Source organism: Pleurodeles waltl, chromosome 8 (genome assembly GCF_031143425.1).
Source record: "Pleurodeles waltl isolate 20211129_DDA chromosome 8, aPleWal1.hap1.20221129, whole genome shotgun sequence".
In the NCBI taxonomy this organism is placed as follows: Eukaryota; Metazoa; Chordata; class Amphibia; order Caudata; family Salamandridae; genus Pleurodeles; species Pleurodeles waltl.
This window is the reverse complement of record NC_090447.1, coordinates 23,545,249-23,563,585: the sequence shown is the minus strand read 5'-3', so window position 1 is coordinate 23,563,585 and position 18,337 is coordinate 23,545,249. Positions and strand designations below refer to the sequence as shown.

General features: G+C 46.3%; 1 protein-coding gene across 4 annotated transcripts in view; it reads left to right on the top strand.

Annotated features, from left to right (window-relative positions):
- Positions 1-18,337, top strand: part of LOC138249674 (transient receptor potential cation channel subfamily M member 2-like) — a 519,042-nt gene that overhangs the window by 86,172 nt on the left and 414,533 nt on the right. For 3 of the 4 annotated variants that reach the window (XR_011194834.1, XM_069203635.1, XM_069203637.1), the window contains exon 4: positions 10,031-10,196. The exons of the other annotated variant lie outside the window; for it this stretch is intronic. Coding sequence is in view for 2 of the 3 variants with exons in the window: in XM_069203635.1 (XP_069059736.1) it covers positions 10,031-10,196 (166 nt within the window). In the remaining variant the exon portion in view is untranslated. The remainder of the gene's footprint in view (positions 1-10,030; positions 10,197-18,337) is intronic. 4 annotated transcript variants of the gene reach the window in all.

Here is an 18,337-nt window from a genome sequence, read left to right as displayed (position 1 = left end):
CAAAGAGGAAAATTCTTACATTTTTTGATCCGACTGAGAAGAATAGAGTGTTGCCTTTGAGTGGGAATGATATTTTCAAAAGACATACCCTTTTTTATAAATCCAGTGAGGATATCTGGAACACAAAAAGCACTAGTAGACAGCAGTGAAGGAATCTCCAACAGCTGCAAGGAGATCTTCTTGATTGTCAAGGATTTCACCTCACCTTTGCCACTGTCAATAACAACTGCCTCCCAACAACTCCACTCAGAGGCCCCAAAGGACCAGTGTCCCCACCACATCTACAGTCTGGGAATATCACCAGGTAGCACCAACCTAGCCCACATCATCAACACCTCAATCACATCCACCACTTTCCCGGATGTATGGAATCTTGCAGAAACCAATGCCTGTACTCAAGAAGTCCACACCAATCTGAATCAACTGAGCAACTTCCGACCCATTTCCCTGTTTCCCTATCTAGCCAAAGTGTTTGGGAAGGGCCATCAACAAACATCTGTTAACCTACTTTGTACTTCACCATCTTCTAGATAGCACACATTCAGGATTCAGAAATAACCACAACACCAGAACAGCACTCTTCATGGCTACCAACAACATTAGAACCATCCTGGACTGAGGAGAAACAGCACCCTCATCCCGGTTCAACACTGTCTTTCACAAAACCCTCACCAGAATACTCAATGAGACTGGCATACAAAGATCCGCTCTCAAGTAGATCTGTTCCTTCCTCGCAGGAACAATGCAAAGAGTCAGGCTGCTACCCTTCACATCAGAGACCATCCTTTTCAGCATATACATTGCAAAGTTCTCCAACTTCATCAGATCACAAGACTTTTCTGTCATTTTCTATGCTAATGACACCCAACCTCTCCCTGACAGATAATACAACCATGAACAGAACCAACATTACCAACTGCATGAGCATGGTTGCAGACTGGATGCCTGAAGCGTCTGACAAGCTGGAAGTACTGGTCTTCAGCATTAACACCTCCCTGAGGGACTCCACCTGGTGACAGTCAGAGCTAGGACCAACACCCACCCCCACAGACCACACAAAAAGTCTAGGGATCATCCTAGAGAACAAGCTCACCATGACAGTTCAGGTCAAAGCAATGAGCATCTCCTGCTTCCATATCCTACAAGTTCTGCAAAAGAGCTTCAAAAGGTTGCCTCAAAACACCAGACAGACCATAACGCAAGCTCTCCTCATCAGCAGACTGGACTATGGCAACACTCTCTATGCTGGAATCTCAAAACAACTCCTACACAGACTCCAGACCATCCAGAATTCTGCCACAAGACTCATCCTTGGCCTATGCTGCACCCACATCACACCACCCCACACCGTGAAGGCTTCACTAGCTCCCCATTCACAAGCACAGCCAATGCAAAATTCTCATGCACACATACAAGGACCAGAATATCTGAACATGTGCATACACTTTCACCAACACACCAGACACCTACACTCTTGCTCACTCTCACTTACACACTCATCGCATCGGCAAAATCAAAATTGGAGGCTACTCATTCTCCTACATCGCTTCCAAGACATGGAGCAACCTCCATCAACACATCAAAGCCTCCTTGTAACTTCTCGAGTCCTGCAAGAAGCTGAAGACCTGGCTCTTCGTATAAGCACTTTGGAAATCACACATCCAAACATCTGGATACCCTCTAGGGTGATTAGTGCCCCATTCAAATCAACATAGCATAACATAACATAACAGTTATCAGCCGTACATCCTTGGCAGCGACCACCATAACTTATATGCAGTAGGGTAGTTTTGACAGCCTCTCCGGGATCTGTCTTTGCTCTTCTTATGATGCTAATCTGGAATAACGAAGCAGGAATTTCAAGTGGTCACAATATCCTGTCCAAAATATCGAAAGCCAAATTATTCAGGAGGTAAGTGCACAGAGAGAGGTATAGATTTACAATTCTTAACTCTACAGCTACCTACTGTGAAGACGTACATATTGCCATGGTACATGTATATGTAATTAGGTGTAATAACTGAATACATATTTACCCAATGATATTCTGGTTAAGATATTGTGACCACTTGATATTCCTGCTTCTATATTCAGAAATAACACCACTTTTTACCGTCATAGGAAAACTTCTGTCTAAACACCATCATCTTGAGGTTGATGTTTGGTTTAAACACAACCTTGTTCTCTAGTGAAGGTCAGGGATGTTCAATCCAAAGGCAGCAGTGAACCTTTGTGTCAAATCCCTTCTGCTGGATGCATGCACAGAGGCTTCCATTGTGGGTTGACGGAAACTACTCCTCTGATGTAGGTTTGATAATATCTTCAGGATAAACATTCCTTGTAGAACAACCGAGTGGCTGGGCCTTGAGTCCTTGAGGTTTCTTCTCAAGTTTCTGATTCACAGGGGTAGATTTAGAAACATTATGCACTGGGTTTGCATCACAAAAGTGACGCAACCCAGCAAAAATGTTTTTTTTGTAATTGACTTTCCAGCGCAAAACTTGTTTTGCACTGGAATGTAGCATAAAAGTGACACAAACCAGTTTGAAGCACTAGTGTGCTCTACGTAGCGCCAATGAGGCATTACATTGGCAGTACATGGGTGTTTCGTTGGAACCACCCATGCATTGTGACTCAAAACCCTATCTACTAACAACAGTAGACAGGGTTTTGTGCCAAGAATTGATGCCATTTGGAGGCGTTAGAAGGAGAAATGTTTTTGTTTCTCCTTTCTTTCCTGACTTTGTATTCATGCTGCACTGTACAGTACACACACAAAGTAAGAAAACTTTTAAATTAAGTCCAAACATAGTGCCCTTCCAGTACAAAATATATGGTAGACTCATGCATACACCTGTGCACTATGGCGCAAAGGTATGTGCGTGGCACTTGGCAGCAGAATTCTGCACCTGCGCTAGGGAGAGAGGAAGAGAGTGCCATTTCTCTGCAGACATGGCACTCCCCTCCTCCCTCCCTGTGATGTAACGTAGCGCAGCATTTTTGGCTGCTGTGCTGCGTTTTGTGCTTTTTCTGTAAATATGGGCTACAGGATCTCTTTATTTTTCTGCAAGAGTACATTGGACACAACAGCTCTGATTATCTCTTGCTTCTGATTCATCCTGACAACTCAGAAGCCAGTGGATCCCTCTCAGGCTCATGCCTGAGATGAGACAAAGGGTGGGCCCTGTAACTTTTCTAGCATCAGAATGCAGAGTATGGTATGTTCTGCCTATGGCCTTGGCGTCTTGATGCCTGAAAGGTTTCTCCAAATCCTTAATGATATGGCAAAAGTATTCTTCTCTCTTCTCCTTTGGTGGGATGGCAGCGTGGAGAGCTCATGTAGGTTCTTCAGAAGTATGCTCAATGAACTTAAAGCTGCTGAAACATGGACACACCCTGTCCAGTATGTTAGTAGTGACCCTTTCCTCCATCAGCTGTGAGTCGGGTCTGCTGTGGCTGCAGTAGCATGCAGTGGGAAGGTAAAACAGATTACATAGATATAAATAATTTAACTGTGCTCAGCCCAGAGATCATTGTAATATTTCAATACTGGTGGTTTCTATAACACAAATACCTTTCAGATTCATGTAAATATGGTCTATTACAAATCTTGATGAGTTGATGGGTTGTTAACAGCTCAGATCTGCACTGAAGTGGGACGCAGAAAGAATGGGGTGGGTGGAGACAAAGACGTGGGACAGTAAAGTCATACTCAAACTGAAAATAAGAAAGGGACTGGGAATGCTCCCCTTAGCAATTCTGTTATGCTAAAAGTTGTTTTAGCACTGGTGTGCTTTGAGAAAAGGCATTGGGTGCAATGTAAGAGGAGCCGTGGAAGGAACACCGGCAACCAGGGCAAGGGAGAACTGCTGCACTTCTTCCGCTGGAGTCCCAGTGTTTGTTTAATGTTGTCCTGAAATGGAGGACTGTTAGAAATGGGGTCTCTAGTTGGCAGAAGTATACACCCTGGTCCAAGTAGGGACCACAATCCTAGTCAGGGTAATTCACACACAATCCAAATTATCCTGTGCCCACCCTCTGGTAGCTTGGCACTGAGTAGTCAGGCTTAACTTAGAAGGCAAAGTGTAAAGTATTTGTGCAATAAATCACACCTTAACACGGTGAAAACACCATAAAAATACACCACACAGGTTTAGAAAAATAGTTAATATTTATCTGAATAAAATAAGGTAAAAACGACAAAGATCCAATAAACACCAGTTGAGTTATTACTTTTAGAATGTTTAAAAGAGTCTTAATCCTTGGCAGTAAACAGTTGTCTCTTTGTTACACACAGTACCTGGTATGCGTAAAAAAAAATGCTACATGGAGACCGCGAAGGAGGAGATGCATGGAAAAATAATGTGGGGCGTCAATTTCTCTGACCCGTCACAGACTATACGTCGTTTCTTTCCACACTGCAAGGGGTTTGTTTCATTTTTCGGCATGCAGTCTTGATTCCTCACTGCGATGCCGGGTATTTTGAGGCCCAGGTACGATGTAGGGAAAGATACTTGACGCGCTGGAAGAAGGCATGGGCGCTGCGTCGAGCCGGTAGGCGAAGCAAACATTTTTACATCGCAAGGCAGGCGCTGCATCGAATTTCCACTGTGAAAGTCAGGCTGCATCATTCCGGTCAGCTGTGCGGAGATTTCTCGGTTGTTATGCAGGCTTCGCGTTTATTCTGGTAGGCAGTGTGTCAATTTATGACGCACAAGAACTTTCCAGAAGAAATTAAGGCCCTCAATAGCCACGGGCTACCACCTGCACCGCCCCGTCAGAAGGCCGCCGCCAGCCATGCTGCCGGCATTAGCAGCGCCCTTTCCCGTTCCCTGCCGGGCGACCTCCTCGGCAGACAGGGTAAGTCAGGTGTCCGACAGGGGAGGGGGATGTTGTGTGTGGTGTCTACCTGTGTGTATGAATGTGTGTGTGCTTGTGTGAATGCGTCTGTGAGTGTTGTGGTGTATGTGTGGTTGTATGCATGTGAGTGAATGACTGTACGAATGTTGCAGTGAGTGCGTGTCTGCATGTCAGTGTGTATGCGTGTGAGTTTGTTTGTGAATGTTTGTATGGATGTGTGCCTGAATGGTGTGAAAATATGTGAGTGAATGCGTGCCTGAATGCGTGTGAGTATGTGTGAGTGAATGCATGTATGGATGAGCGTGAGTGAATGCGTGAATGTATGAGTGTGAGTGAATGCGTGTATGGATGAATGTGAGTGGAAGCGTGTCTGAAAGTGGGGGTGAATGGGTGTATGCATGGTGCATGTGTGTGTGCATGTATGCAGGGAGGGGGGAGCTACGTGTGTAGGGGGGCCAGATGCTTGCTGGGGGGGAGGTGGGGGAGCCATCCACCGGTGACAGGGAAGGAAACCATGGCGGTAGGCAGCTAATAATGCCAGTGGCGGTCTTCTGTGGACCGCTGGGTCGGAGATGAGCATCTCAGGCCTGGCGCTTCATACCGACATGGCGGTATGAGTGGAGATGTGGAGGGTTGGCAGTGGCCAACATGCCACACTCATAATGTGGCGTATACACCGCCAGCCTGTTGGTGGAGATACTGCCACATTAACCCTGGAGGTCAAAAGACCACCATGGTCTTAATGAGGGCCTAAGTCATTTTGGCCCTGAGACTTCAGAAAACAGGAGGCTAGCTCAATCCAAGCCCTTGGAGAACACTTTTGGGGAAGGTAGAGTCCTTCTCAACTAAGTCAGAGGCCAGCAGGGCAAGAGCAGGGCACCAGTCCTTCTCAGCAAAGCAGTCCAGATGAGTCCTTTGGGCAACCAGGCAGTTCCTCCTCACAGATTGCAGGTGTAGGTCCAGAAGTGTCTGAGTTGGTGGGGTCAGAAACCCAGTTTAGATACCCCAAAATACCTTTGAAGTGGGTGAGACTTCAAAGAGTGGTTTTGAAGTGCACACGTTCCCCTTTCAGTGCAGTCTTGTGTGCCAGGGTCCCAGTAGGGGGTTTGGCAGTCCATTGTGTGAGGGCAGGCCACTAGCCTTTGACATGTAAGTGTCACCCTTCTAGCCCAGGAAGACCCATACAATATGCAGATGAGTGCAGGTGTGACTGAGTGTCCTGTGTTTGTGGTTGTCTGGGTGAAGTGCACAAGGAATCTGTCAACCAACCCAGACGTTGATTGGAGACAGGCTGTAAGGCACAGGTTTTTTTAAGTGCAGAGAGATGCTCGCTTTCTAAAAGTGACATTTCCAAAATAGTAATATAAAATCCAACTTCACCACAAGCAGGCTTTTCTATAACCATTCAGGCCATACTAAATATGACCTGGTTATCCCTTTCAGATCAGAATCTACCACTCAAAAATTATATGAGGTCAGCCCTAATGCGAGTCTATAAAAGGAGCAGGCCTCACAGTAGTAGAGAACAAATTTAGGAGTATTTAACTACCAGGACATATAAAACACAAGTGTACATGTCCTGCCTTTTATCTACATAGCACCCTGCCCTATGGGTTACCCAGGGCCTGCCTTAGGGGTGACTTATATGTAGAAAAAGGGGAGTTTAAGGCTTGGCAAGTACTTTTAAATTCCAAGTCGAAGTGGCAGTGAAACTGCACACACAGGCCTTGCAATGGCAGGCCTGAGACATGGTTAAGTGGCTACTTAGGAGCGTGGCACAATCAGTGCTATGGTCCCACTAGTAGCATTTAATTTAATTTACAGGCCCTGGGCACCTGTAGTGCACCTTACTAGGGACTTATAAGTAAATCAAATATGCCAGTTGGGGATGAACCATTGTTACCATGTTTAAGGGAGAGAGCATATGCACTTTAGTACTGGTTAGCAGTGGTAAAGTGCACAGAGTCCTAAACCCAGCAAAAACAGTGTCAGAAAAATGGAGGGAGGCATGCACAAAGTTGGGGGATGACCACCCTAAGGCTTTCAGGTCTTACATGGACGACCTGCAACCTATAAAGGGCACTGTGCACCAGAGAACAGGGAAATTGTATCTTAGGATACAAATACTATTGACAAGTGGTGTGGAGAACCATATTCTTCTGAAGTTCCAGATAGAGCCCCGGGTACCTGGGGGTGACTAAGGGCCAGATGTAGGTAGGTTGAAAATTGCAACGTGCAATTTGCGAGTCCGTGCGACTCGCAAATTTGAAATCACAATTTGCCATGCAGAAAGGTGTCTCAGACACCTTCTGCAACTCGCAATGGGGTCTCAAAGACCCACCTCATTAATATTAATGAGGTGGGTCGCAGTTTGCGACCCCATTGCGAGTATGGGCACTCACGGGGATGGTGGCCTGCTGGAGACAGCAGACCACCATGCCCGTGACTGCTTATTAATAAAGCATTTTTTTTTTCTATCTGCAGCCCGTTTTCCTTAAAGGAAAACGAGCTGCACTTAGAAAAAAAAACGAAACCTTTTGTTTTGGTATTTTTCAGAGCAGGCAGTGGTCCATAGGACCACTACCTGCTCTAAAAAATTGTTTTTGTGATCATTCACAAAGGGGACCCCTTCCCGTTTGCGAATGGGTTACCATCCACTTCAAGTGGATGGTAACTGCGAGTTCATTTGCGACCGCTTTTGCGGTCGCAAATGAACTTGCATAGCGTTGCGAGTCGCAAATAGGAAGGGAACACCCCTTCCTATTTGCAAGTCGGAAATGCAAAAATGCATTTCTGCATCGCGGAGAGGCTTTTGTGCCTCGCAAACGGCGTTTTTCGCCGTTTGCGAGTCGCAAATCCTTTCCTACATCTGGCCCTTAGTTGGGCACTGATGTCTTAGGCCTCATGTCCACAGCAGACATTACTCATGATGAAGAGAAGGTGTGAGCAAAAATATATGGAAAGCTGAGGAAGCAGGAATGCTGTTAAGATGCCAAATAGCAGAGAATTTTAGACTGATGGAATTTGCATTCACACTGCTAGCACTGACTGTCTACTAGAGGGATTTCAGGAACTGTTCAATGGAATTGAATGTCTCTGTGCAAAGACTGTAAAACCCCATATCTACAAATCTGTGAAACCCATAGTGCTGTGTCACCGAAACGTTCTGTTCCACTTACAGCCAAAGGTGAAATAAGAGCTCCGAAAGCTGCAGGAACTAGACATAATCCAAATAAGTGGAAGGGCCTATGCCATGGAAATCCCTCTTTGTAAGGACCAGAGAGCCCACAACGCCACAGGTAGCGTGACTTTGAATATGTGTGTGGCTCCTAAACATCCATAATAAGGGGGAGACATATCACCTCCACGGTGGATATTGTAAGTGGTGTCACAAGGTTTTCATGGATCTCCCAGATGGATCATTAATTAGGGTACCACCAGCTCATTTAAGACCCTGAATCAAAGTATCACACCATGCTACCCAAAAGGTTGGGCTTCTGGTACTACCAAAGACTTAGGGGCATATTTATTATAGCTTTTCATCTGGGTTGTATCGCTTTTATGGTGCAGCCCTGGCAGAAAATCCTTTTTGGCAAATACTAAGCCACCCAAAGCCACTTGTTGTGCCTTTGCATAGTTTACTAAATTTCAATGTAACACCAATCCCACCAGACTAGAAGCAGGACTCAGACACAAATGTGCAGCAAGTGGCCACTGGTAGCATACCTCAGAGCAGCAATACTCCCAAATTGAGAGGGAGGCTATTGCCATACTTCTGGATGCAGACATTCTCATTTGTACTTATGCGGTCATTCATTCTGGGCACACATTGACCACAGCAGCTCATCCCTCTATCCAGGGGTCTGTTTCAATTTCACCCCTTCCCCTCTACCCAGAGTTGAGAAATGAATCTTCTCTGTAGTGTACAAGCCAGAATCCCAGAACCCACCAGATTACTTGTTGGGGCCCAAACATGTCTGTGGGTCCGGACAAGCACCAATTCTATGAGTCTGACTGCCGCAACATACTGGTGGTAATTGATGATTAGTCCAAGTACCTGGAAGTGGAGATTGTGCCTTGCATGCCAGCAAATGAAGTAATCCTAAATATAGAGAAGATTATGGAGATGCATTGTCTTATCCATGAAATTAGAACAGACAGTGGTTGTCCGTTTCAGGAGCAAGAACTTAAAGAGTACTTTGCATCCCTAGGGATCAGACATCGGCAGAAAACTCCACTTTGGTTGCAAACAAATGGAGAAGCGAAAGGATTATGCATATTATGTCTAAAGTGCCTCACATATAGAAAGCTAGCCACAAAAACTTGAACTTGGACTGTTAACAGACAGATATTGTGGGAGCAAGATTTGGCTCCCATATAAATTAAAGCCCTGAGGTATGGTGATAGTAAAAGACACCTTGATCTTGGCCTACAGAGGGGCTAAATACATCATGCAAAACATTTTATTTTCCAAAAAATTGCAGAGTGTACCCAGTTGTAACTGAAGCAGACAAGAGTAGAAGTAGCGGTGAGGCCTCAGGTACCCCTTTGTATTGTTCTTCCCCATTGAGCCAGTGTGATGAAGACAATCAAGGAGTGGCAGAGGTGGCAGACCCTCGAGGGGGGTCTGGGTCACCTCTTGCTGTATTATCTAATCACTTAAACCACCGCTGGATCAACAAACTGTTACCTACAAGTGAGGCAGGAGGACTTATCTCCAATAATATGTATGATTTTTGAAGAGTGGCATTCGTCATTTTTTTAACATATTGAATGAACTTTTATATGTGTTGTGGAGGAATGTAGTATTGGAGCATATACAAATACGGACTATTGTGTGATGACTTAACTGAGTCTACCCTACGCTTCTGAGATAATGGTTCAATCTGATGTCATAAAGTTAATAAAAAGGATCAGCAGTGGCCACGCATTTAAAAATTCATGCCACTCACTCATGTCCGTCTTGTATCTCACCGGCTCAACACTACAGTTGTTATTGACACTGATCTAATTGCTAGATCATATGAAAACCACCTTCTTTGGTAAAAGGGTGTTTTTTTGTGGATATTAACCTTTCTTTTTTCTATGAATGTCAGCACCTGGGTGCTCAAGTCTACCTTTGCCTGTCCTGTAGATTTTTCCCACAGTTCTCTTACTTTGTTTTCCTTAGTAAGGAAGTGTGTTGCTGTGGAAATGCCAAGGACCAGCACCTGGAAGAGCCAGGAATCCACATTGAAGGTGGTACAGAATGGAACCCGGAGAAGTACATCAAAGAGTGGCCAACAGATTCCTTTGGGGACTTAATGTTCAAAGGCCTTGGAAACAAGATTACGAAGGTAAGTAATGGCTGAAAGAGCCAGAGCTTTTTCCAGACAAAGGCAAGACTAAGCAGACATATTGACTGAAACCAAGATCAAGGACAACAGAATAATATCAAAAGAAGAACCTTCAACTGGGCATACACAATTATCAGACTAGTGGCTTATGTCCTCAGTTTATACTAGTCTGCCCAGCTAAGTATGCAATCAGATAAATAAGCCATAAACAAAGGAGAAGGCACAATTCTCAGACTTGGTTATTGCTCTTTATTGTGTAATACATGTGTCTACTACAGAGGATGTACTTTTGATGTCCCTCCTCTCATCAGGGGCTTTTTCCCTGACTTTTCACTGGCTATCTTCATCCAGGGCCAATAGAAGAGGGCAACAAGCCTGGCGAACATCTTGTCTTGCCCCAGATGTCCTGCCAGAGGGATATCATGATGTAACCCTAGTAGAAAGGCCTGTAACACTGGGGGACCACCTACACATGGACAGCCCCTAGGTGCAGGAACTTTAGGCTCACCGTAAAGAAAGTAATTCTCCCAATAAATAAGGTGATCCCCAGAGGTATCATCTGCTGCCTGGCCCTCAACGTGCTGCCCCTCAAGCCCTCTAGGGGGGGCACTCTTTCTGCATCTTGCAGAATTCCTTTGTGGTGATCCCATACTCAAATTGCCACCCAGCAGGCTCAGGCAGGTCACCCAGAACGGCAGTGCCCTCCCTCATAGGCTAAGGAGCATCCTCCTCAGGTGCTGAGCTAATCTGGACCATGGGAATTTCAGGGGCTGATTTCCCACGCCCCTTTCCCTTACTCTTGTTGGCAGCTGCCTAGGCCCCTGTTCAGGGCTCCAGGCTCCATTGATTCCCTTCCTGGGCAGCAATGGAGCTTGTGGTCATTCAGACCCGTTCAGGCAATCACATCTTCAAGTATGGCCTGAGCTCTACCTCTTTCCAGATAGGCAAGACAATCTTCAGGCATGGCAGGGCTCACAGCTACACTTAGACCTTCTGATGCTAGGATCCCCCACACATCCAAGTGCTGACCTGTTTTTCTGGCTATTTCGGGTAGTTTACACTTAGGGCTCCATAACGTTTTGTCCACATAAGCTATCCACAACACATTTTTATCCTTTTTTTCCAACATCCTAGGGATTGTAAAGGTGCCCACGGTTTGTGGATTCCCCGGGAGGGGACTGACAAAATAGGTAAAATATAGCAACATTTTGAATGTTAATATAGTGAAAAAGTGCTCCAGATAAAAGTGTCTGGCTTTTTCCTAAAAATGCCACCCACAAACGGTTTACTGTTCAAAAGCCGTCATCTTACCAGCTTTCAAGAAAATTCAAAGCTGAATAAAAAAAAACTAATTTTGTACCACAGTTTGGGCATTTTTCTAAGAGGCATCTTATTTTTCCCTATTTTTTGTGCTCTCAACCTACTTTCTGTTTGTGGTGGAAACCAGTGAGAAACCCACAGAGGACTCAGAAAAGCTATGCATTTCTGAAAACTAAACACAATTCTGAATTCAGCAAAGGGTCATAATTGACCTTTAACCCTGAAGGTTTTTCCAAGAAGAATAACTGTTGAAAAAAAAGAAATATTGGAAATGAGTAGGAAAAAACTGGTATTTGTGACAACATTTTCATCTGTAACTTTTGTCACGATGGCAGATTGACAAGCTCAATATACCATTACATCCGCTAGACACTTCTGGTTGCCAGGATATATAGGGTTTGTAGGTTCTCCAAGAACCCAAGGTACCCAAAGCAAACAAACTGAGCCGCAAGCATAGATGAATTATTATAGTGAAATAGGCAGAGTGAAAAGTGGGTTTTTAAGGAAACTTATGCATTTCTAAAATTGGCACTAGATATAGAGTTTAGGAGCAGTGGTTATTTCTACACCTCTAAACTTGTGGGTACCCACACTAGCGTATGATTTGGAGAGTATTTTTCAAAAAATTCATCTTCCTTATACACTGGCTTCCATTTGAAAGGACCAAATACAGCGAAAAGCAATTGAAATAACAAATGTTCTACTGTTATATGCTCCCACAAGTCTCCTGATAAAATAGCACCTCACTTGTTTGGGTAGGCCTAGTTTTTCCAATGTGGATTGTTCTAGATTTTGGGCCCTAACTCAGCTGGCAACTAAGGAAACATAGCCAGCCTGTACATTTTTGAAAAATAACACATAGGGGTATCCAGTGTGGGCTGACTTACATGGCTCGCACCAATTGTTTTTTACCCAGAATCCCTTGCAAGCCGAAAACTGTTATTTAAAGAAAAAACACATTTTTCTCACATTTCTGTGATGGAATCAGTGGGGAGCCACAAACTTCCTTCCACCTGGCACTCCCCCAGGTGTTCCGATAAAAATGGTACCTCACTTGTGTGAGTAGACCTAGTGGCCGAGACAGAAACTGGCTCAAAACGCAAAAGGGACACAGCATGTTTTCCACCCAAAACAGACCCTTTTTTCCAAAGTAGGTAGCTCTAGCTTTTGGACCCTAGCTCAGCTGCCACTCATGGAAACCTAGTCAACCTGTGGATTTGTGCAAACTAGACACCTAGGGGTATTCAGTGTGTGTTGACTTGCGTGGATCTCACCACTTTTTCTTTACCCAGAATCCCCTGCAATCCTCAAACATTGACAAAAAAAAGAAAGCCATTTCCTTCCATTTCTGTGATGGAACGGTCTGGAATCTTTTAGGAGCCACAAATATCCTTCCACCTGGCATTCCCCCAATAAAATAGTACCTCCCTTGTGTGATTAGAAATAGCGCCTGTGACAGGAAAGGGCCCAAAACGCAACATAGATGCAGCGCCTTTTTCCACCGAATAATGATCATCTTTTTCCTATGTGGGTAGCTCTAGATTTTGGACCCTAGCTCAGTCAGCAACTAGGGAAACCTAGCTGACCTGTACATTTTTGAAAACCATACACCTAGGGAAATCCAGGAGGGTGTGACTTGCGTGGATCCCAATCACAATAGTCCCAGGTGTCTAATGGGCTTTCTGCACTCCTCGGGGGGCAGATCAGGGGTAATTACCCCATCTGCTCCCAGGGGCAGAAAGACTGTGTTCATTTTTTGGGCAGGGTTGGGGACATTGGTATGCCCATTCTGGGCAGCCCCCACCCCAAACATTAACAAAAAAATAATTCCTGTTGTCAGGTGGGTATTCTGCCCCCATATGGGGGGTAATAACTCCCATCTGCCTCCCGGGGTGGCAGCAAGACTGTGCCATTTGTTTTGGGAGGGGTGGGGCATTGCATAGCCCATTCTGCACAGACCCCACCCCTACATAAATAAAAAAATAATCTCTGGTGCCCAGTGGGCTTTCTGCCCCACCTGGGGGGCAGAAAAACTATGCCCATTTGTTTGGGAGGGGGTAGGGGCATTGCCATGCCCATTCTGGGCAGCTCCTACCCCTACATGAATAAAAAAAAATCCCTGGTTCCTAGTGAACTTTCTGCTCCCCGGGGGGCAGATCGGGGGCTGTTGCCCCCATCTGCCTCCAGAGGGGACAGAAAGACTGAATGTGGCCAAGCGAAATAAATGGGGAGCAAAAGCCCTTGCCCAAGGGGCCGCTCCCCCCTCCCTGGTGTTAAGTGGTGGATTCCTTGTTGGGGATCACTCTCCTGCAGCAATTCCAAAGCAGGGATCCACTGGGGAAGGGTGCCATTGGAAAGAGGAGATTTGGCTCATTACACTTTTGTTTTCGGTGAAATGACATCAGCGTGCCATGTTATTCCACTGAAACCAAAGAAACAGCTTTGGGAGCTGAGGAAGAGCTCCTGAGGCTGTTTCTTTGAGCAGGAAATCCTTCTGGTGCCCGCACATGCTCATGCACTGCTCATGTGCTGAGGATGGAAGCTTTCTGTCCTCTGCACACGACTTCTGCGGCAGAGGACGAAACTATTCTGTCCTCAGTATGGATGCGACTAAAGAACCTAAGACCCTCACCCCCACTCAGCAGTGATCATAACCACTTGTTTGTCTGCGAATATGACTTGGTGGATTGTGTTAGGGAGGGCCTGCTCGGAGGATTACCAGCTGACAACTTATAGAAGTCTCTCAGAACCCCAACATATTGCCCATTGATGGAGACTCACGGCCTCTTCTCAGGGCCACATGAATTATGCATAATTAGAGATTTGCTGCATTTGCCGCATAATCCATCATCTGTTGCATAATCTGCAGATTTTAACAGAAAAATGTGTTTCTAGCTCAAACGGTTCAGAAGTCACTAAAAACGCAGTGGCACATGTTGTTGCGTGGTGGAGGCCCTTAGTAATGCTGGACTGGTCACCTTTCTGTAGCTTATTGTTATATTTGGGTATTAAATTGGTACTAATGAGGTGTAAACAAGACCAAGACAGTGTTGTCAAGTTTTAAAATAACCAAATAATGTAATAACACTATACCAAAATGTGCTACTTTTTACTCAACCCAGCCACATAATGTGGCCCTCTTCTGCTGCATAATTCCAGTGGCCCTGCCTATACTTCAGAGTATGTGAAGGTATATGGGCTTTAGGGACATCTCCTTATCCCCCAGGGCACTGGGGTAACCTCTGTTTGCTCCCCAGAACTAACTGGGACCATTTCCTCCCCAAAGCGTTACACTCACCAACCCAAGGGTCTTCCCACTGGTGGGGGTCTGTGTCCACTTGGGACTTTTGGTGTCTTACTTGGAGTGCCCATATATGTAGCACTCAGTACCTTGGTGTACAAACCTCTCTGTATGTTTATCAAAGAATCCCTTCTTCTTTGGTTCAGGTTGGGAATTATTACCACTATTCCCTTGGGAAATATTTTGGGAGCCTTTTGAGAACTCCTTACTTTTAAGATTTTCTCCCCCCTCTTTCTTCTGGTGGACCCCTGACCACTGTTTTGGAAGTCCCCTCCAAATGCCTCTTTGGACACTCTGTTGGTGACCCAAAGGTCTGCCTCCTCAGCAAGCTTTCTTGGGTCAGTCAGCTTGCCGTGCACTAGGTGCTGGTGTAGCTCTGGAAACCATTATTGAGTATGTGCTTCCTGAGAATCAAGTTGTACAACCCAACCTTGCTACTCCTCACCCAGCCATTCAGTGCCTTGTTAGAATAATCCCAATAATCCACCCAAGACCCGAAACTGATACAGACATTTGTGACTCTCCCTGAACCTCTAGAGGTACTTTTCAAGGGTCAAACCAAGTATAGCTAGAAGAATGGCTTTCATGAGAGTTACGTGGTTTGGTCTTCTACTTCTAGGACCAGAGGACTGTCCCTCCCCACTGGAGGCATATGCTTCAACAGGCCAATCTCCACCCCCAGTAATCCTCTGGGATTGTGTGTACTACCAGGGTCACCTCATAGTTTCAAAATCATTCATCAATGTAATTTCCCACCACATAATTGGCTACCAGAGCCTTGGATATACATACATTTCTGTCTCGTTCATACACTGAGGGTATGCTGCCTCTAATGCTGCTGGAATCTGCATGTTTAGCTTTAAGGTCCAGCTTTCTGAGGCTGCTCTTATTAGCCAATTATTTTTCCTCTAGGGCCAGCTTCTGTAGCCTGAACTCCCTGTCTGCCTGCCTGCCAGCTCTTCTGGGAATAGGTCAGACAAAGAGACACTGCTTCCTGCTCTGGCAGGGAGTGTCACCTCGGGGGATGGGTCCTCCCCCTCATCTGAAGGCTGCATTTCTAGGCTTTTATCACAATCATGATCCTGCTCATCCATATTATCCTCCTTTTCCTTCTCTTCCATGGCTGTTGTCAACTATTGGATCTCCACCCTGGCTCTCAGTGCTTTCTGCAGATCCAACACTTTGGCGCCCTTCTTCAATTGCAGTCCACTTCCTTAAAGAACTGTTTAAGCTCAGCCACAGTGTGAAGTTGGCCATCTCAAACTCCATTACTGCAGCCATTGTTTAAGACACTCCAGAGGAAATGAGAGTAAATGTGGAAAAAAGAAAAAAGCTAGTCAGGGAGAATCAAAAACCCTCAAAGTGTCTCACATTATTTATATGGGATGGTAGTGTAACACAAACATTGCTGAATGGCACTGCATAAACACACTTCCAAATCCTCACCTCTGAACATCAGTTTAAGAAATTGGGTTACTGGTTGAGGGAGGTGAAAGCCAACTCAAGCGGCAACCAACACGCTTGTAAGGGTGAGGCACAAGCAAACCCTAAATTATCCTGTGCTCAACCCTCAGGTAGCTTAGAACTCCGCAGTCATGCTTAACTCAGAAACAATGGGTAACGTATTTATGCAGCTCTTCAAACAGTAGCACAGGGTAAACACACCACATAAGGATCCAACACCAGATTAGAAAAATAGAGTAATTTTTAATAAATAAAACAAAACTAAAATGACAAAAATCAAACCAATAACAGTAGATATGGAGGTTTAAAAATGTCAGTGAAAATTGTGCCAAAAAGCACAAACCGCCAACTGTGAATATCTGGTTGCGCCCGACCTGGACAGAGTCACAAGTTCAGGCCCACAGGGATGGAGATCAGGCCGGCTGCAGGGACACAGTTAGGTCCACTGAGCGAGAGAACCTTAAATCCTGGTTGCTGAGCGTTGTGGGGTCTCAAGCCAAGGGTGTATTGCGTAGCGGAGGCACCTGCTTTGTGAAAGCTTCGCACAGGCATCAGTTCCAATGCGGGCTGCAAGACTGATATGGAGTCCTTGCAGCAAGAGAACCCTTGCAACAGAGACAATACATTGGTTCTCCTTAGGATTGTGTCACCAACAGAGGAAATCTGTTGGTTCTGCTGGGTCCACTGATGGGCTATCAGAGCACCTTCAGGCCCCTTTCAGGACTGGGGTGGGCCACTTGGCAGAGTAGGGCTCCCAGATGGCATAGTCCAGGTGCTGGGTTCAAGGTTCTTGAAGCCTTCAGTCCCTGAGGCTCTAGTCAGGAGGCCAGCTAACTAACCCTTGGAGTCACTTTGTGGTCCTAGGTTCAACAGATGCAGGTCCAGTTCTTCTCACCATGGCAAGAGGGGAGCTGGGCAGCACAGCACAGCACAACAGGGCAGCAGTTCTTCATAGCAGCACTCCAGCAGAGTGGCAGTCCTTACAGCAGCACTTACAAGGAACTCTCAAATCCTAAAGCCAACTCCAACGACATCCCGCCCTCCCAGAAACTCTGCGACGACCTCTCCACTTTCTTCCACCAGAAAATCGTTACCATCCACGACAGCTTCAACTCCAGCCCACCGCCAGACCCCACCCCCGGCGTCTCCTCCCACGACTGCCGCCTCACCGCCTGGACCCACGTGGACGATGCAGAAACCATAACAACCATGAACACCATCCACTCAGGCTCCCCTACGGACCCCTGCCCTCATCATGTTTTCAACTCGGCAAACGCCACCATCGCCCCCGAACTCCGCAAGATCATCAACCTCTCCTTCTCCTCCGCCACCTTCCCGGACAGCTGGAAACACGCAGAAATCCAACCCCTTCTCAAGAAACCCAAGGCTGACCCCAACGACCTCAAAAACTTCCGACCGATCTCTCTCCTCCCTTTTCCAGCCAAAGTCATCGAGAAGATCGCCAACTCTCAGCTCACCCACTTCCTCGAAGACAACTCAATCCTGGACCCCTCACAATCCGGATTCAGACGAAACCACAGCACTGAGACTGCTCTCCTCGCCGCCACAGATGACATCAGACTTCAAATGGACAAGGGCGAAACCTCAGCCCTCATCCTCCTCGACCTATCCGCCGCCTTTGACACAGTCTGCCACCGCACCCTACTGACCCGCCTCCAGGAAGCTGGGATCCAAGACAAAGCCCTCCACTGGATCTCATCCTTCCTCTCCGACAGAACTCAGAGAGTCCGCCTCTCCCCGTTCCGCTCCAAAGCCTCCAACCTCATCTGCGGCGTCCCCCAAGGATCCTCCCTCAGCCCTACGTTGTTCAACGTCTACATGGCCCCCCTCGCCAAACTGGCCCGCCAACATCATCTCAACATCATCTCCTACGCCGACGACACCCAGCTCGTCCTCTCCCTGACCAATGACCCGCTCACCGCCAAAACCAACCTCCACGAGGGACTTAAATCCATCGCCAACTGGATGAACATCAGCCGCCTGAAGCTCAACTCCGACAAGACGGAAGTCCTCATCCTCGGGCGCACTCCCTCGG